The sequence below is a fragment of the Candida orthopsilosis genome (assembly GCF_000315875.1).
Source record: "Candida orthopsilosis Co 90-125, chromosome 2 draft sequence".
In the NCBI taxonomy this organism is placed as follows: Eukaryota; Fungi; Ascomycota; class Pichiomycetes; order Serinales; family Debaryomycetaceae; genus Lodderomyces; species Lodderomyces orthopsilosis.
In genome coordinates this window covers 2,058,515-2,078,098 of record NC_018295.1, presented here as the reverse complement: position 1 = coordinate 2,078,098, position 19,584 = coordinate 2,058,515, and the positions used below count along the sequence as shown (strand labels likewise).

Genomic DNA, 19,584 nt, shown 5'->3' with positions numbered 1-19,584 from the left:
TGTCGAGTCTTATCAAATGGTTGGTTATATGCTGTCAAGAAGGGATAGCAAGCAAATTCTGTCCCCCCAATCATCCTGCAAATATGGCAATTTGAGGATCATAGGAAGAGGAAATTTTGGTGATGTTTACCGAGCTACTAATTTGACGGCCAGAAAGATTGAGTTTGTGGCAATCAAAGTGATTAATATGGATGACTCTGGTGATGATATAAAGCAAACAGTTAGGGAGATTCAATTTTTAAACAAGTTGAGACATGCAAATGTTGTTAAGTACTATGAAAGTTTCACACATGGAGTCAATGTGTTTATTGTTATGGAGTATTGTGGCGGTGGTTCATGCTCGGACTTGATCAAGTTTCAAAAGAAGATTCCCGAGAACGTTGTGGGATATATTATAAAGAAGGTGTTGATAGGATTGTCATATTTACATGGAGAACACAAGGTCCATCGTGATATCAAAGCAGCTAACATTTTGCTCACAGACGATGGTCAGGTGAAAATTGGAGATTTTGGTGTTAGCACGGAAATCACGTTGTCCAAGAAAAAGAGAAACACTTTTGTTGGTACTCCGTTTTGGATGGCGCCAGAAGTGATTACAAGAGGCGGATCAAGAAGAGGAGTCAAGAAGGATGACGGATACGACTACAAAGCCGATATATGGTCAACAGGAATCACTGTTATTGAGTTGGTTACCGGTGCGCCACCATTGGCGGAATATGACCCAATGAAGGTGTTGTTTGATATTCCCAAGAAGAAACCGCCACAATTAAAGGGCCATTACAGTGATAACATTAAAGAATTTGTTAATTTGTGTGTCACCTCAAACCCTGAACAAAGACCAAATTGTGCTACGCTTTTACAACATGGTTTTATAACTCAACTACAAGGGAATATAAGACAAGAGTTGATGAGAATGATCATCAAGAAAAATGCATACATTAAACAGAAACCTTATTCAAATTCTCGACACAAGCTAAATTGTGATTTGATTGAAAACATTGATCACGAAGTTTCTGAAATTGAAGTTAAACCTGAAATAGAGTGGGAATTCACTCAAACACTACAGATGCAGCTAAACAATATGACCCCAGACTCATCAAAGGTTGCGGAGACTGAAAGTGGATCAGTTGAAGTTACAGGTGACGATAGCGTGTACTCGAATGTGATATCTTTGAATGTGATCAATTCAGAAGTAATTACTCCCCAGCAAACGGAAAAAGGCGCGATATTGTTTCATAGCTTGCATCATGTCCTTGCAAGGGGCAGAGATGAAGAAACCCGACGCGGGGTTGAACGAGTTATTAATGCAATGAACCATTTTGAATTGAAGCATCCTGGATTGAGTAACGCCTTGGTTGAAGAGATTGAGCGTGCGCTTAGGAAATGAGTTGCTGCTGTTGCTGACTCTATGAAACTATATAGATAAATACGTTATTAGCTAAATCTAAATATCTTTTTGGTATTGCCGTTGACGTCCACTGTCAAAGGAGGCAAGAGGTATTTTGTATATGTGATTCTCGCGTGAGAAAACGCGTAATGTACGATTTCATGTTGCTGCATTAATCACAAAAACAACCAAAAAAGGAACAAAATAAAATTTGTTAAGGCGAGTTAAATTTGCGTGTTTTTTAGTAAGACACGATAAAAGAAGAAATTGATCTATTATAGTTCACAAATATTCTAACATCAAAAGGAACATTCAAGAGGTGTAGCTTTTGACATAGATCTTTGTATATATGAACAAATTGCTCACACAGCTGTAACGACAAAGCTGATTTAAACTTCCTGAACATATCAAACTAACTTCAAAAATAAATCAACAGAGAACAATATTGACAATAGTATGTCCAACAACATGTCAAATCCACCTCCAATAATGTTGGAACCAGCACCACCAGAAACGCCGCGAACCAGGTCGGCTCACAATAATACATCGAATATTCCACATGGGTTGAATCGATTGTCTACTCCTTTGTTTCCATTTGGACTTAGCTTTTCACCAACGTTTAATTTCAACACACCAAATGGAATTTCACCGACGAGGTTTTTCACTCCTGCAAAAGCGGCAGACAGCATTAAGAACAGCACACCACTGGCAAGCAAAGATCATTTCAAATTTCTTGCCTCACTAAATTCAATTTCACAAACCGCCGATGCTGGACATCAAAATAGTGAACTTAACTCCGAGGATAATCAGGACAAGAAAGATGAGAATGAAGAGGAGGATGACGTGTGGTCATCGTTAAATGTAACCCAACAGAATCAATCAAATCTTACGTCAATACACGAGAGCGACTTAGACATGGGCAAGTTTAGTCTCGAAGAAGGCGATTCCAAGATATTTCAAACTCCTGCCATACTTGAACACAAAACTAAACAACCACAAGTAAAGCTGATCCCAAGTGCTCCCACACAAGCAGCCTCTAAGAGAGACGGATCATCGATTGCTCGCATCGAAAGTTCAGTCAAGAGAAGAAAGTTAAGCAACATTGCTGACACACCAAACAACAGAATAGCTGCTAGAATAGATTCTACTATGGACTCACCAGTATCTATGAGGAGATTAAGCAATGCACACTCAACGACCTCTTCGTCAGCGAGCGAAGTTTGGAGTCTTGAGTTGGATGGTGTATTAATAAAATCTTTCCATAAATACCACAAATTCAAACTGAGTGATGCAGCTAATGAATTATCAATTCTAAAAAAGACATCTCAGAATAAAGTTATCTCTAGAATGATTTTTAATAGAACTGGAATCCTAAGAACTTCAAAGCAGATATCTTCACGTATTTTCAGACTAAGTAAGGCAGGAAGATTGGCAAAAGAGACAAAGACACCACAAACCAATGCTTCAACGAGTGAACTTGAGGAATTGATACGAACCCCGTTAGAAGAATTAGTTAATGGTCAACATCTACCAGAGTCAGCACACACAGATGCATTGATCGATCAAGAATTGAATATATTGTTAACTTCATCTCCCTTGGATGAAGTTTTTGATACAAAGACATCTTATAAGCTCACGCCAAAAGATTTTAAAATGTGTTTTCATGACCAGAGGCAGACTATTATATTTACCCAGCTTGGAAAGCAGATAAATAATGACAACAAAAATCTTGAAAAGTTAGACCTATCAATCGTTGGCACATTTAGCCTGCGAAATACACCTGTGTGGTTACTTAAACATGACTTGAATTTGCACGTGAGAAATTTAGCAACGTCTACACCATTGTCACAATCGTGGTCCCCCCATTTCACCAATGCGACTAATCTAAATCCGTCTGGCTTTGAATCCATTATGACGATAGATGTATATTGCGAAGGAAATAATTTACAACCAATGCTTGCTTGGTATAGCTCCCTTGAGGTTTATAAAAGCGGCAAAAAGTTACTCCTGGTGGTTGATATAATCAATGGATACCGTAACGAGGATTCGAAATTGTATACATTAAAAATTCCTTTCGTCAAGACATTTTTTGCAGGGTTCATCAATTATTTAATTAATGGTTCCTCAATAAGCTCAGATGAAGATCTCAAGATTGTGCAACTTATCTACAACAACGTTGACGAATCAAATTCAAAATTGGACTTGGAGAAATCCCATATTCATGCATATTTGGTTCATGATTTCCACATGTGTGGTACAAAGGGTGAAACTGTGGTTAAAATTGTGGACCCACATAGCATTCAAACGAGCCATGAATCCGACGATAATGAGACAGTCGTTGCCGGTTCGTCTCCACCTTGTAGACTATCAAGTACCCCCCCACCATCAATGAGAAACAAAGAGACACCAAGCAAACTTAAAATCGATATCAATAGGGCAAATCATAACCATAGCATTCTATCTGGACCAATGACAGCCCCTGTTTACAACTCTAGTGTTGTGAACAAACTCAATCGAAACACTTTGGAGGAACTACAAAGGCAGAGCAGGTTCAAGTATGCCCACGAAGTACCACCTTCGCAACAAATGATGGATCCATTTGCAACATACCGCGAGCAGTCACAAAGCACCCTCAATTCGAGCCCCGAGATTCATTCCAACGTCAATAATAATGCCGGGAATACAGACACAGGAGATATGCGACTGAGTTTAGGAGTCCAGCAGTCCAATGTGATCAATAATATGTACCAACCACCAGCACAAGGGGGTGCTCATATAGGCAAGCCGGCACAGCCACAAGTACAAGCGTCATATCCCCAACAGCAATTTCAATTTCACCCCCAGCAGATCCCACAAGTGCCTCTTCAATTTCTGCATCCAAGTCTCGGTAACACTTCTGTTCCGTTGATTGGCAATCCTCCGAGCGTACCATTTACAGTTCATTATCAAAGTGTACCAACGCAATCTATGCTGTCTTTTCAATCTGTGCAACCACACAACAATAACTTAGTACTGAATACAAATGCAACAAGGTGTCAGCTAAAACAGCACCTACGCCCTCAACCATCACAAACACACAACGACAAAGAAAACAAGGCGAAAGAAATTACGTTTGGACCAATATTAGGTTATGATCCATCAAAAGATGCTAAAATTACGCGAGCACAAATAAAACCCACCAATCAAGGAAAGGGAATTCACACATTTCCTTTGAATGAACCTGTCATGTACAAACCAAAGAAATAGAGGACAACATGTAGCTATATATTAATATTTATAATTTTTGCATTTAATCAGTACATTTTTTGGTGAAAACGAACGATGTGTTTATAGCAGGTAATTTGCGCTATCTTTTCGCTAACTCCGTGAAATTGGCGATTTTTCGCACCGACAATATTATTCTATTTATAGAAGACTTACTTGACAACCAGTAGACATCAATCAAAACCAATTGAACATAATATGGGAAGCACCCAACAGCTGCCACAGGGGTCGGCATTTACAACCCAAGCATCATCAAATGGATTGCCATTCAACGCTAAAAAATTGTTGTCACGAGACTCTTCTCAACAAAAGAAACTACCACAGCCAACGCAACAAAACAAGTCTGTGAAGATGAAGCAAAAGCCTAAGCACCAAATATTGAGACAATTCAAGTTAATTTCAGTAAATTTCAAGGAAGCTGCGTTGGATAGTCCCAGCTTTCGTGCATCCATAAACCATTTGGATGTCCAATTGATGAATATAGAGCAATGGTTAGTAGCCATAAGCTCATCCTTAAAGAAGATGCCAAGATACATCAAGGAAGTAGAAACCTTTTGTGACTCGTTTTTGGAGTACCTATTTCCAAGCTTTTTACAAGATGGATTCATTGATCAAGAATACAGCTCCCAGGCCCTACAAGCAACCTTAGCAGGATTAAAACAAATTTGGGGAAAAAGCTTGTTTGCTTTGAATATCAATCCTTCAATTTTGAATGAATTGACTCAGTTTCGAATCACGAATGTGGTCAGGTACCGAGAGTTGCGTCGAAAATTTGAAATGAGTCAAAGAAAGTATGACAGATATATGAATGTATTTGCAAGTTCATCAAAGTCAAAAGATGCAGTGATGGTTATGGAAGATGCCAAACAATTGTACCAAGTACGCAAAGAGTATTTACATATATCGCTTGATGTTGTCTGTGAATTGCAAAATATGAGTGCGATTTTGGATAAACTACTCGTGTCACTAGTTACCAGTCTCTGGGAAAAAAAATATGCTGTTTTTGCATCAAATGAACCTGGTGATCCATTAAGGAGGCATTATGAACAGATTCAGAGAGTGCAAGGGTGGAGCAATTCAATCGCCACTGCATCAAATGAGCTCAAAAATGATATGTTACTAGCGCGCAAGCAAGTTGAGGATGGGTCGAATACCCAATTTCAACCTTCTTTGAATGCCAATGATTATAAAGTATCTACCATAAGCTACAAATCTTTACAAGACATAAACGAACCAGCCATTGAAAAGCATGGCTATTTGTTTATGAAAACGTGGACGGAGAAAAGTGCTAAGCCAATTTGGGTGAGGAGATGGTGTTTCATCAAAAATGGGGTTTTTGGTATGTACTTGTTGAGTCCGTCCCAAATCTCGGTACAGGAAAGTGATAAGATTGGTATTTTTCTTTGCAATATGCGTTACGCACCAAACGAAGACCGAAGATTTTGTTTTGACTTGAAAACGAGTGAAATTACGGTCACATTGCAGGCCGAATCGCTTATTGAACTAAAGTCATGGTTGAAGGTGTTTGAGAATGAAAAGGACCGCATTTCTGCATTGCCACCAGACGACGATTTATTCAGGGTCGCCTCCACTAGATTCCCACCAATATTTGTAGAATTTGCATCCACTGAAAATACGACCATGGATCTGGAATTATCTAGTACAAAGGTGGTAAACTCAAGTGGACAGGCAATAGTATCCAGCTCAATGTTGCGCAACGTAGACAAATTTGGTAAAATGTATGGAGTTGATTTGTATGCGGATATGCCTCGTGTACACCCACCATTTATGACTGATAGAACTAAAGAATCCTTCGTTGCGTACTGTACCAGCTTTAGGGCCATTGACATTCCTCAAGCATTGACAGCAAATGTGTGGGGGTCTGTCAATTGGGGGCTTTATTATCTTCATGGGGCAATTGACCACACTGATGCTTTTCCATCACAACGAATTTCGAAAGATCAGTCAATGATAGATTATCAAGATAAATACAAGGGCTCAGCGGTTCCCTATCCTCAGTTTTACCCAAGAGAATTGATTACATTTGACATTCAAATGCGGGCATTATTTGAGAACGTAGTAGAAGCCGGCGAATACTGTATCATGTCTTTTTGCTGCATTTGGGCCCCCAATTCAAAACAGGAGTTAAGCGGTCGATCCTTTTTGACTACACATCACATTTATTTCTATATGCAGGCTCTGGGATTTGTTGCATTGTATAAAGCATATATTGGTGAGTGTGTGTCCATTGAAGTTGGAAGTCAATCGGACTTTGACACCTTGAAAGTTTACACTGTGGATGGGACTATAAAATTAAAGTTGTTCATGGAAGATGCAAAAATGATACAGAGGAAATTCCTTTATCTCATTGATAATGTCGTTAGCGACAATCCCAAGAATCTTGAAGAAGTGTTGACAAAATTCAGGGAAATTGAAGCAAGTATTCACCAAGAGGAACTTGATAGGAAGATAATTCAAGAGATTAACAAGTTGACAAGAAACTTGTCGAACAAAGCTTTGATAAACAATAGGTTGTTGATAGGCGGAGATACTGCTTCGATCTCTCCCAACAAAACGGGCAAGACAACCTCATACCAAATCGATTTTACCCCGCAATTTTATTTGGTGGGTGAAAGGACATACTCGTTACCTCCAAAGGCTATATTTCATGCTTTACTAGGTGACGATTCGGACATATTCAATAGAGAAACCGCAACTCTTAAATTTGGGTTTGAGGTGAAGAAGCCGTGGAGAATTGACAACAAGAATGGGAATAATTTATATCGAGAAGGAGTAAAGCCAGTTTTGCTAAATGGAAAAAAGAAGCTATTGAAATATGCACAGGTAATTGAAAGGATGGAAGATAACGCGTATTACGTCTTTACCAACAAGCTTTCACATTTTGATTTTTGCTTCGGTTCACCGTTTACCACCTTGGGGAAGTACGTCGTGGTTGGTGTAGCTGGGAAACGCACAAAGGTTTACTTCTACTCGCAGACTATTTTTGAATACAACTCCTTTTGGAATCCGCTCATTAAGCAGGTTGTTAGAAGCATAGCTTTAGATCAAGTGTCGAAAATTAATCACAAATTACGGAGTTCAGTCAAAGCCATAGGAACACACGGGCAGATTGTGAAAGCAATTTACTTGTATGGGAAATTGAGTCATACAAGCGATCCAGAAACCGAGGAAGTTCCCACAGAAATTCCAGTTATAAAACTTGGCATAGACGATTGTTGGAATTTGCTAGTGCATAGGGTTTATTCATTTTGCAAAGATTTGATAATTGGGTTGATTTCTTTGGCTATCCAGCTCATACGGATCACAATTAGGAGTCTCAAGTCCAACCAAATTTACCTCGTGATGATAATTGCCTTAATGTGTTCCAATATATTCTTGTTAGGCAAAACAAGTGTAACTTATTGGACAGTACACAAGGGCAATTCTTTGGCCCAAGACTTTGTGAAACAAAACCCCTTGATGTTGCAAAGAGCTGTCTATTCGCAAGATGTGATAGACGAATTCAAGACTCGAATGAGTGCATTAAACTCGACAATTTCAAGTAGTAAACCTTTTCAACTTTTTGAGAATGAGTCGTTCACATACAATTACCAGAATTTATCAAAATTGTTTGACAATAATGAAATTCCAAGAAAGAGTGATGTTCAGGAAATACACAATAAATTGCGGTCTGAATTTAGAGCAATTGGTATAGAGCGGTACAATTTGTTGGTAGAATTGAGGCTTTTGCAGAACAAGGAAAAAGAAATTGCACAAAGAGAGTTTACGAATTGGTTGGTAAATGAGCTTGACAGGTGCGATTCCATGCAAGAATATGTCACTTCTGGAGTAAAAGCTAACAAGAAGAGGAAAAAAGCAAATGGGTTTGGTGGCAATTCTCAGCAAAATCGAGAGTTGATAGAAGGGGTAGATGAAGTTGTCAGCTACTGTAATAATTGCAGGAAGGTATTAAGCGAGTTGTTATAACTGCAACAAGAAAAACATCGCAAATTTGAGTAACGAATGAATATGTGATGAATTTTTTGATTGTTTCTGACTAGTTTGCAGCATGAATGAGATCAAAAATTGTAGATTCGAGTTAGTTTTTGTTGTGACCAAATGTGAAGAAAAATCTTTAAATGGTGATTGAAATTGCACTCTGAGTGACAAACGCTCTAACTCCGAATAGATTACATAATAATGCGTAGCCACTGGCAAACAACTGGGAAAATATTTTAGCCTAAATATTGAGGGTGATCATATACAATTAGTAATCGGATTTAGTTTTCATTTGGGTAATTCCGTAATTTCAAACTATGCTTCGCATTTTGCTACAAATTTTGAGTTTTAGTAGATGAAAGTGACCAACAAAGCTTTACTAAAGCCCTTGATCCCTTTCTAGCTTTCTGTCAGCACCTATAGGACAACTGGTGGCTTTCTACCATTTCCCGCTGTTTTGAGTGGCTTTATGTTCAGTGACTCTTTGATCGATACTCGCAATTCCGGCACAGAGCAGTTAAATTTTGGTTTTGTGTTCACCTTACGAGTAAATGTCGTATGCAAGAAAAAGCCGGTTAAGCAAATCAGTTCGCCTGCACCACACGCAAAGAGGAGATCTCACGATGAGCTCTTTTACAATTCTATAAATTAAACCTTCATTATCCAGTCACAACTTTTGCAAAAGATAGAAAATCCATTTTTTTCAATTCTAGAAGAGAGTTTACATTACATTGAACAATGGAGAAGGGACAAGCGCACAAGGTTTACCCATCAATCGTAGGTGGGAAGAGCTGTCACGGTGAAAGTAGTGAAGTTGCGGTTACTGATACATCAAATGAACCATTGTATCTCTTCTCGCCATTCCCCGTATCCGCTGAATCTATCAACAAATTAGTATCCAATACAAAGCAAGGTTTTCGTGAATGGTCTTCAATTCCCACTGAAGAAAAATTCAAGATATTCAACAGAGCTCAAGAACTTTTGAAAGAAAGGAGAAAAGAGTTCATCGAAAGTCATTTAGAAATAGGTGGCCCCGAGTGGTTTTCTGATTTCAATGTGGATGGAACTATAGGTCAACTTCAAGAGTATACAAGCTTATTATCTCGATCACCTGGAAGCATAGTGCAATCTCCCCACAATGATTTGGCATTAACCCTCAAACAGCCAATTGGCCCTGTGTTAGCTATATCACCATGGAATGCTCCTGTAATTTTAGCAGGGAGGTCTATCTTGGCTCCACTTTCTGCTGGGTGTTCGGTGGTCCACAAATCAAGCGAGAAATCCCCAAGGTCCAGCTATCTCTTGGTGAAGTGTTTTCTTGACGCAGGTGTACCACCTAAAGCATTGCAGTTAGTTCACATCAAGCCGGAAGATAATCCAGCCTTTATCGATGAGGTGTTGAAGACTGGTGCAATCAAGAAGGTGAACTTCACTGGTTCAACAATGGTAGGAAGAAAGATCGCAGAAAAGTGTGGCAAATACTTGGTCCCATATTTGTTGGAATTGGGAGGGAAGAACTTGTCAATCGTTTTGTCAGATGCTAACTTAGATAAAGCAGCTAGTGCTATTTTATTCGGCGCCTGGGCCCATAGAGGGCAGATTTGTATGAGTACTGATAAAGTATTTGTTGATGAGCTGATATATGATAAGCTCAAGTCTAAATTGATTGAAGTTGCAAATGAATTTTCGAAAGATAAGGATCATCAATTGAGCCAAAGAGATGTACTAGGCCGAGACAAGGTGGTGGATTTAGTGGAGGATGCTCTAAAAAAGGGTGCAAAATTGGTTTACGGTAAATTTGACAAGAATGCTATATTGAAGTCGAACGTTATCGAGCCCGTGATTTTGGAAGGTGCAGACTCTCTGATGTCCATTTACACACAGGAGTCATTTGGACCAGTTTTCACTTTACACAAATTCAGTAATGTCGAGCACGTTATTGCGGAAGTCAATGATCACGATTATGGTTTGAAAGGTTCTGTTTGGTCCAGCAACATCGTCAAGGCTCTAGACATTGCAAAGAAATTGGAAATCGGGGGTATCCATATAAACGCCCCGACAATTTCAGACGAAACAACCGTACCCCATGGAGGAGTTAAATCCAGTGGGGTTGGCCGATTCAACAGTCACTGGGGTATGGATGAGTTTCTGATTATCAAAGCAATTACAATAAACGAATGAGGGTATATATATCTAAACCTTTTATGAAATAAATACTTTACTAAAGTCCTCTCTTCGCCAATTTGTCCGCAATGTCCAAATACAAAGCAATTGGATCGAAAAGCGGGTCTTGTGCCCACATGATCTTGTCATAAAAACTGCGTGCTCTATTGGTCCAGTTTATGAGGTCCAAATGATCCACTTGGTCTAGCGTGCCAATATAAGTCCCCCATTTGGCACTATCAACACTTACTAAGCCGTCATTTGCATAATGGGATTCATTTGTAGAGGTGCTCTGGCCCTTTGGATTTTCTTTACCGATTTCGTAGTTCATGATTTGCCACGTTATGTTGAACAAGTTGTACCAACGAGGATTGAATTTTGCACCAAAGGAGAAATACTGGACATTCGGGTCATCTGGTACGTTTTTGTTAAATTTTTCCATGGATGAAGTTGTAAGCTCAAATACAGATCTGGGACAAATCTGCTTCAATAATGGGTTTTCACCAACAAGATCAACTAGAAAATCAGCACATTCGGAACCATGATGCGGAGTTGAAATGGTTGTAAGCGACACCACTTTGTAAATATTGTTATTCCTGTGAATTTTTGATATAAGGTACCGAGAGTCCAACCCCCCCATGGAATGACTGATGAGATTAATTTTAATAGGCTTTCCTTCTTCTTTGAAAGTGTCATGATCCTTGTGTCCGTCATTTGTATAAATTGTCGACTTTGATTCCTTTTCTCTAAGTATCTTGCATTGTTTTGTGATAAACCTATCCAAACTACGGGCCCGACTTTCAATGTCACCAAAGGCTGGAACCTTTGCTATAAATACGGTTGATCCTAACTTCTGCAATGCTTCTTTTATCCCCACCCAATATTCCAATTCGAGTATCAGTCGCTTCGCTTCATCTGCCTTTTGATTCTTGTCCTTCATTGCTTCTTTAGCAGAACTCACAGCTTCGCCAATGGCCAAATCTGGTTTGGCTAGCAATGTCAATTTATCGAACCCAGAAAAACCATGGCATAAAACAATAGGATATTTCGGTACGTCATAATGTTCACGTAGTTTCCTATAATTAGCTGTTATAGACTGCTGCTGTCTCAATGGACCAATCGCATTATAAAAATGCCTCAAGGATGGTTTCATTGAAAAGTGGTGTGCCCTGCATTGAAATCACTTTGGCTAAAGCCTCGGACTCGGTACAAAAAAACTACAGTGAATATTTTTGGTTGCTAAAAGAAAAAAATAGCGAAGAATAATCGAACACAAAGAGAAAGGCGGAAAATGCACGACAGTGGAGAACCAAAATAATAGGATTGGTATGTAACCATTCGTCCGATTAATTTAATCACTAGGGATGAGACGTCATTGATTACATTGCACAGGGCGTTTTCAACGAATATACTTTTATGTGTCGATGAAATTGTGCTTTTTTAAGCTACACACCAGATGTACACTACAGTCGCAATTATAGACAGTTTGGTTTATCAAGTAACTGTCCCAAAACCCGAGGATTGATCACAACAAAGATGGGTTTTGATAGGTTATTAATGTTCTTTGCCCTCATATTCTGTGTATCTGCTCAATTATATGTCTTGGATGCGAATGCATTGTTTAATACTAAATACGATAGATCAATCACAGTAAATGCCGGCGACAGGGTATTTATCGGTGAACACATCAATGATGCAAACGAATCACCGAGTTATTATGTCAATATTAGTGATGCTCACACATCGAAGAAAACGTATAAACAACAAGTAGTATCAGCTATAGAAGAAATGTTAGAAATGAATAAAAATGAGACGGTGTTTGAATTACGAACACACCATGCTAATAATCACTTGCAAGCGAATGGTAAATACAGAAAAGATTCAGAAGAAGAGCAGGGCATGTTTAAGTCTGCAATCAAGTATGGTGCAAGGGTTGCAAGTGAGGTCATAACCCTATTTTTGTCTAATGCATTTTCCGGACGCACACTGACACATCTCACTCACAAAGTTAACCAATATAAGCGTGGCACTGAATGTTTAGTGGTGACTAAACCACTTCCTCTTGGTAGGACAGGAATGTTTGGGGCATGCATGACTGGGGGTAAACGATGTAATACACAGAAAGCCGAGGAACAGATAGACAAGGCAGCTACATGGGCTAGCAACAGTGTCGACAAGTTTCTTTTTAAAACTGCTTTTCGAATAGCGTTTTTAAACGACGTGTCATGGAATATTTGCATAAAGGTTGTAAGAAACGAAGATTATGACTCATATGGAGAGGTATTAGAGACACTTGAAGAAATGAGCTGTCCAAAAGGTTACTGTCAGGGTGACGCATTTGACGAATTACCAATAAAACATTCTGAGCTATAATTGAGCCAAAACAATTACTATACGTGGCAATTTACCCTCAGAATGCTTTCGACACAATTTAAGCGAACAATAAATTTGCAACTACACTTTAGCTATCCCCAAAGGGCTCATAATGTATGAACTCCAGCAAACATTAAATATATAGATCATGATGCATTACTCATTAGAACTGTGAATACAGAGTCGATCAGGAGTACGAAGAGGGGTTAGATACCTTATTAGGGGGTTTCGTAGGTTGGTGGAATGCCTTATTTAACGGATTTTACCACTGCCTTTGAACAACTGGATGATATTATGTAAATATGAAAATACCAAATGAAATCAAAGCTTTGTATGAAACGATAACCTCCATTTTAAATCTACCCACATGAACTTGAAAGAGATTGGCGAGAGTGTTTGTGACATTTACCATCAAAACAACCGTGTAAATTAAGGAAATGTTGTCTTTTTTAAGCTTTTGGACAATATGGTCATCCATGGATAAAAAGAGATGAGTCTTTTTTGAAATAGTGCTTATTGAGAGCAGGTATGCGAAATCCTTGGTTACGTTGAATGAATAATATATCATTTTCAATAACTAGACGTGTATAGTTACATTGTTATATTCTCTTCGTTTTCAACCTGGATATATATACCGACATAAGAAGTGTGACCTCTATCTTTCCTCGCTTCTCGTCTGACTCTACATTTTTTCACCTACCACTCACCAATTTCATCATAAGATCTTTGACACTACCAAACATGTTCAATCCTTTCATACCAGCACCCCTGGCAAGGACTAGTGGGTAAAAATCAGTTGAAAATATCTTGTGTAACTTGTCGCATACTCCCAACATGGCATGATTTGCCGGCCAAGCGTTTGCATTATATTCTTCCAACACCAATGTTGACCCCAAATCCATTCCTCTACTAGCTCCTTGTTCCAAAGCATCCACCAAGGCAGCTACATCAGATTGACCCATATTTAATCCCTGTCCTGCAAGGGGATGTATCGTGTGAGCAGCGTCACCCACCAAAGCCACTCTTGGGGCAATATAGGTATCAGCATGCGACATCTTCAATGGAAACTTGGCCCTAGTGTTAGGCACAAGTTCAAGCACTGGTAATGGATAGCTCTCTTCCAATGTTCTGGAGTCGAACTTGGACAACCTCCATTCAATATCTTTCAATACCGAAAAGTCATTAGGATCTTCCTCCAATACGCTATAAATGTAGTTTAAATCAACCTCTTCCAACACCATTGCAGCAGTTACCAAGTGAGGAAAGATTGCTTCATTGACCTTCAACAATATATTGCTTAGTTCTGGAGTAGAAGACCAGACAATAGTGGCATTGTCTTCTGTTAATGGCAATATAGCTAAAGGACCAGTTGTGAGGAAACGTTGCCACCCAACAGATCTGAAATCTTCATATTGTAACTTTATACATGCAACAACTCCAAATCTATTGTACTGCCAGCCTCTGGATTCGATATGGGCATACTTCCTAACGGGGGAGTTGTATCCATCAGCACCGATCAATAATCTCGTTTGTATGGATTCTCCATTCGACAATTTCACAATTGGCCAGTCCAAATTGGGGTTGCCTATCGCCACATTGGGTTGATTCAAATCATGGTTCTCCAAGTCTCGTGTCTCCTCTAACGGATTAATAATTTCAGTGACTTTAGTGGAATCCAAGATTTCAATACCACTTGTCGGTTGTGCCGATAATTCCTCCAACCTCCTCAATAGTGAGCTCTGAATATTGATCACTTCGCACATTGTTGCTAGCGTGTCTTTGCCAATTGAGGTTATATCGAATTCGATTCGTGCTGAAGCATCTTGCGAGTCATAGGCAATAATTCCATCGTATTCTCGAACCCTATCTTGGTGAGCATACTCCCAGTTTCCAATGCGGTGCTGCATAAACTCAATTGATTTTGGAGTCAATGATACTATTCTATTGGTGTAGTTTTCTGGTGGGTTAACCTCGAATTCTCGAACCGAATCCAATGACTGCCCCTCTATCAAAGTGCATTGTAAATGTTTTAGTTTCGGAGACGTTTTCAATGCTGACATAAGTGTTAGCCCAGCGGGACCACCACCTATTATCACCACATCCTGGAACTTTGCCGCAGTTCTAGTGGCCAATGTTCTAATGAAGTTCATATTACAGAATCAAGGAGTGGTATTTTTTTGGAACTACGAGGAAAAGAGATGAAAAATGAAAGAAAAAAGTCAGATCATATTTCTCGCAAATAAAACTCATTCCAAATACACACATATAATCTACTAACTATGCCTTTGGAAAGTTCTCTAAACTGACCTTTCCTGACTCTATCCAATAGGGATCCATCAACTTGTCCTTTTCTTCAAACAAATACTTGTAGGAAGTCTTGATAGTACCATCACTAACCCCAGTCTTGTCAGAGATTTTTGATGGTGGTAATTCAACTCCAAAAACTATGGACGCCATGTATATAACCGTAGCAGCAATGGTCGTAGGAGATCTACCAGCCAATACACCCACGTCCTTACTTCTTCTTGCAATATACTCAGCACCATTTGTAACTTGTGAGCTCAATCCAAGATGCGAACAGAATCTTCTAATTAAATCTTCAGCTGACGTTTGAGTAGTTTGGATATTGTCTTGACTATAGTATGCTGCAGATTGAGGGTTTGCTTCATTCTTCTCACGTATAATGTTATTCATAATTCGAAACACTTTGCCAATTTCCTTTTTAGGTACGTTGGTCAACGCCCAAATCTCTTTAAATGTACGAGCAACTTTGGCTTTACGACAACCAATGAATATCGACGCTGCCATTATTGACTCTTGTGATTTGCCCCGTAAACGCTTTTCATCGTACACCATTTTGTAAACCTCCTTAGCCCCATCTTGAACAATCTTGGGCAATTGGTATCCATCACACATTTGTGAGATCTTGGCATAAGCTGCCGCTAAAGCGTTATCCTTCTTATCCACCAATGACTTGGACTGTGCTCTATTCAACTCTCGCCCAGCTTTCGAATTATCAGGAACATAAGAAATCATTGTCGATAAATCTTCTGTATCCAACAATGGATTACCTGCATCACCAACACGAGATGGATCGTCTCCGTTCTGATCGTCATTGCTAAAGGTTCTCCATTCCGATCTGGTGTCAACCACTCTATCGCTCAACACTAGCCCACAACTCCCGCACACAATATCCCCTTCACTGAACCTTTCAATCAAATCAGGTGGGAAAATTTTACATTCGGGGCAGGTTAAAGTAACATTCAAGTTAGGTCCAATATACTCTTGAGCATCTTGGTCAGACTTTGATGTGGCTTGTGCAGGTGCTATTGATGACATAAATGATTAGTATATTGTCAAACTTTCCTCTACGGTTGATGCGATTTATTGTGAACACGAACTAACGGAACAATAAATGTGTATTTGAGAAAAAGTAATGAAGAACTTAACGCACTGCAGGACCGTTTCAATATGATTGACAACGGGTGATAAACGCAGAAGGGTAATGATCCTAGAGGGGAGAATGGGTTAAAGCATTAGTAATTCTGTTTTTTCTTTGTCGTAATGAATGAAAATTTGTACCAAAAGCGGTCGTGTAAATGGTTACATTTGACAATTGTGACATCTTTTACATTTGGAATAAGATATTTAACTTTAGTTGCAAATGTAGTCACTGGGTATAGCAGAGAGCGAATTTTCAAAATACAAGAGTTTTACGATATTCACTTTTGTTTTAGGAGTACTAAGAGCTTGACCACTTGAAATAGGTTTTCTTTCCTTAATTTTTGCCGAAAATTGCAAGCCAAAACTGCAGAAAAAGGCTGTTCAAACTCTAGCATCGTTTATATAAACTCTATTAAACATTTTATAACTCTATAGTATACCTCTATTCTACATTCCATCATACCTCCCTAGAATCACTTTTCTTTCCTTTTAAACAACTTGTTGGTCAATTTTGGTGACCCAAAATCGGAGCCCAATTTATCCAATCTGATACCAGAATTAGACCTCGAATGTGATGCAGATTTGCTACCCATAGGGATTTTCAAATGGCCTGTACTCATGTTATGTCTACTACTAGACATAATTTTATTTGGGGTTGACGATCCTGACCTCGATCTCGCATCTTCGCTGCCGCTACCATCAGAATAGCTTGGTGCAAATCCATCTTGAATATAACTATCGTCATCATCATCATCATCCATAGCCTCGTTGTATGAAGGAATGTGAGAAAAATCGACACTTTTATTCTTTCTTGCCATCTTTTTCTTGTTGAGGTCAAATGCTTTCTGTATTGGCATATCAAAGTACCCATCAAGATTAGTTGTTGAATTGTTGGTGGATCCAATTGGGGATCCAGTTTGTGACCTGAGTTGTTCAAATGGTGTTTGGGGCAAGTTCATATCAAAGATCTTATCGAAAACATGCTTTTCATAAAGTGGGGGTGCACTTTCTTCTCTATCCAAGTCATTATCTGTTTCCTCATCTGTATTATATTCATCTTCATACTCATCATCAGACACAGCTGGAGTGGCTGGTGCAGAGTCCCTTTTGTGAAATAAAACATCCTCCTTCTTGTAATCCAATTGGAATGTTCCATGATGATTGTCTATATCGTAATGTCTACCGACAACATGCCCAACATTGGCACTCAAGTAAACAAAAACAGGCAAATTTGCCCTTAATTCGCTTGTATGTCCTGCCTTGTTCTTTAGTTGAATAGCAACTCTTAGTCTATGTTTCACAACAATCATACTATTCTTTACATCACAACTCTGTGATAGTTGTCTCAAATGATCAGGAACCTTAAAGTGTGTCTTTATCACCCACCGATCATATTCCAAATCCGCATTACTGGGGATTGTGAGCTCCTGTTTGCCGCACAATCTTTCGTACTCGGGTGACCTTTGATTGCCGACTTGAATGTGATAATGTTCGACAATGCAAGCATTTATGGCCTTCAAACTTAAACCCTTAGCTATTGGAATTATTGTGATATGTATAGGAACTGTAGAGCCTATCGCGATAGCTTTCTTCGGCATGCTGACGCAATACTGAAGCTTGCCCACCCAGGTGTTATCCACATCAATAGAATCGAGCAAATTCATATTTCGTGGATGTAATGTACGAACTATCCTGACATGCTTGCTTGTTTGATGTGACTTTTCAAACCTTCCTCTTTCTATAGAACATTGCAACTTGTACAACAAGGTTCCTATAGGCAACCCTTCAACAGTCTCACAAACATTGGCAGGTAAGTAAACTTTGAATGGTAAGCTATAATTTCCCTTAGGCAATAAGAACGAATGGCCTGACTCGTCCTTTAATTCTTTGAATGGAGTTCCATCGATGCCTGATTTGGGAATCTGAATGATTTTTGAGGAATCTTTAGCCCCAAATGAATTTAACATTGGAGTCGACTTGGTCCTTCCATATTGTGGTCTAGGAGTAGATGCCCCTGAATTGCTTCCGGATCCTGAAACTGAATTTTTATCGCTAGTGCTTCCCTTTTTCATTTTGTACAAAGGTATCGTTCCATCGCCGTAGTTCCCAAACGATATCTTTCCGTCATCATCAGTGAGTAAATTATCCCAGTTTACTTTCAACACACACAAACGATCCAAGTATTGATCATGAGTTTCCTTCAGAGAATATTCATAGTAAAATTCCCCCACAAGACCCAACTTAATCCTTTTGATATGTATGTCTTCCTTTAACGACAACTTGACGCTGCCCTCAAACAATAAATTCTCAACATCGTACTCACTTCCCTTGATTAGGTACAAATTCTTATGATGTGATTTGACTTTTATGTCAAATAATGCAAGATGCAAATGTTGAGTAAACATTTTCTGATTTAGCAAGTATTATTCATCGAACTGAGTTACAAAATAGATACAGATTCCACAGTAATAGCTCCTTGGTGTATTCTATTTTCTATTCCAATATTACTCTTGAACTCGACGATTCTCAGTTTAGTTAAATAAAGTTTCGTCGGATGAGGCTGTAGTCCAGAGTTTGTTTTTCCGGTTTTGACAGGATTACACGTTCCAGCGCAATTAAGGTGCCGAAGAGAAAGAAGAATCCATACAAACACAAAAACGAATTTCGATTGCTGTACTGCATAAAATTCATCCGCTTAATAAAACATATGATTTCAACTCATCAGCGTGGCTCAATGTTTTGGCCAACTCAACCACGAGGATTCTCCTTTTTGGTAACATGCATTAGTAGCACTACTCGCTCTCTAACTGAGTTCATTTCACCGAGAACGCTAGAGCTTATCTAACTACGCGAAGTTCATTTGTGTAAGTCTATAAAACATAATATTAGGTATGAAGTCGATATATCGATATATCGGTTACGTATGTGGGTCCGATGTACAGCCATTACATCCC

At 39.0% G+C, this 19,584-nt stretch overlaps 9 protein-coding genes across 9 annotated transcripts; 5 read left to right on the top strand and 4 right to left on the bottom strand. All coding sequences in view use genetic code 12, as the record gives it.

Annotated features, from left to right (window-relative positions):
- Positions 1–16: 16 nt before the first annotated feature.
- CORT_0B09930 (Sps1 protein) lies at positions 17–1,387 on the top strand (the record flags this gene model as incomplete). The annotated part of the gene is made up of 1 exon (XM_003868084.1): positions 17–1,387. One exon carries the CDS (start codon positions 17–19, stop codon positions 1,385–1,387), a length of 1,371 nt encoding a protein of 456 aa, XP_003868132.1.
- Positions 1,388–1,843: 456 nt separating this feature from the next.
- On the top strand, positions 1,844–4,633 carry CORT_0B09920 (hypothetical protein; the record flags this gene model as incomplete). Its single annotated transcript, XM_003868083.1, has 1 exon — positions 1,844–4,633. One exon carries the CDS (start codon positions 1,844–1,846, stop codon positions 4,631–4,633), a length of 2,790 nt encoding a protein of 929 aa, XP_003868131.1.
- Positions 4,634–4,849: 216 nt separating this feature from the next.
- CORT_0B09910 (hypothetical protein) lies at positions 4,850–8,638 on the top strand (the record flags this gene model as incomplete). Its single annotated transcript, XM_003868082.1, has 1 exon — positions 4,850–8,638. The coding sequence occupies one exon, from the start codon at positions 4,850–4,852 to the stop codon at positions 8,636–8,638; it is 3,789 nt and encodes a 1,262-aa protein (XP_003868130.1).
- Positions 8,639–9,388: 750 nt separating this feature from the next.
- Positions 9,389–10,831, top strand: CORT_0B09900 (hypothetical protein; the record flags this gene model as incomplete). The annotated part of the gene is made up of 1 exon (XM_003868081.1): positions 9,389–10,831. The coding sequence occupies one exon, from the start codon at positions 9,389–9,391 to the stop codon at positions 10,829–10,831; it is 1,443 nt and encodes a 480-aa protein (XP_003868129.1).
- Positions 10,832–10,871: 40 nt separating this feature from the next.
- On the bottom strand, positions 10,872–11,966 carry CORT_0B09890 (Tgl2 protein; the record flags this gene model as incomplete). Its single annotated transcript, XM_003868080.1, has 1 exon — positions 10,872–11,966. The coding sequence occupies one exon, from the start codon at positions 11,964–11,966 to the stop codon at positions 10,872–10,874; it is 1,095 nt and encodes a 364-aa protein (XP_003868128.1).
- Positions 11,967–12,349: 383 nt separating this feature from the next.
- CORT_0B09880 (Coq6 protein) lies at positions 12,350–13,186 on the top strand (the record flags this gene model as incomplete). Its single annotated transcript, XM_003868079.1, has 1 exon — positions 12,350–13,186. One exon carries the CDS (start codon positions 12,350–12,352, stop codon positions 13,184–13,186), a length of 837 nt encoding a protein of 278 aa, XP_003868127.1.
- Positions 13,187–13,878: 692 nt separating this feature from the next.
- CORT_0B09870 (Coq6 protein) lies at positions 13,879–15,336 on the bottom strand (the record flags this gene model as incomplete). The annotated part of the gene is made up of 1 exon (XM_003868078.1): positions 13,879–15,336. The coding sequence occupies one exon, from the start codon at positions 15,334–15,336 to the stop codon at positions 13,879–13,881; it is 1,458 nt and encodes a 485-aa protein (XP_003868126.1).
- Positions 15,337–15,463: 127 nt separating this feature from the next.
- CORT_0B09860 (hypothetical protein) lies at positions 15,464–16,525 on the bottom strand (the record flags this gene model as incomplete). Its single annotated transcript, XM_003868077.1, has 1 exon — positions 15,464–16,525. The coding sequence occupies one exon, from the start codon at positions 16,523–16,525 to the stop codon at positions 15,464–15,466; it is 1,062 nt and encodes a 353-aa protein (XP_003868125.1).
- A 578-nt stretch (positions 16,526–17,103) lies between these two features.
- On the bottom strand, positions 17,104–19,035 carry CORT_0B09850 (hypothetical protein; the record flags this gene model as incomplete). The annotated part of the gene is made up of 1 exon (XM_003868076.1): positions 17,104–19,035. One exon carries the CDS (start codon positions 19,033–19,035, stop codon positions 17,104–17,106), a length of 1,932 nt encoding a protein of 643 aa, XP_003868124.1.
- Between the last annotated feature and the right edge of the window lie 549 nt (positions 19,036–19,584).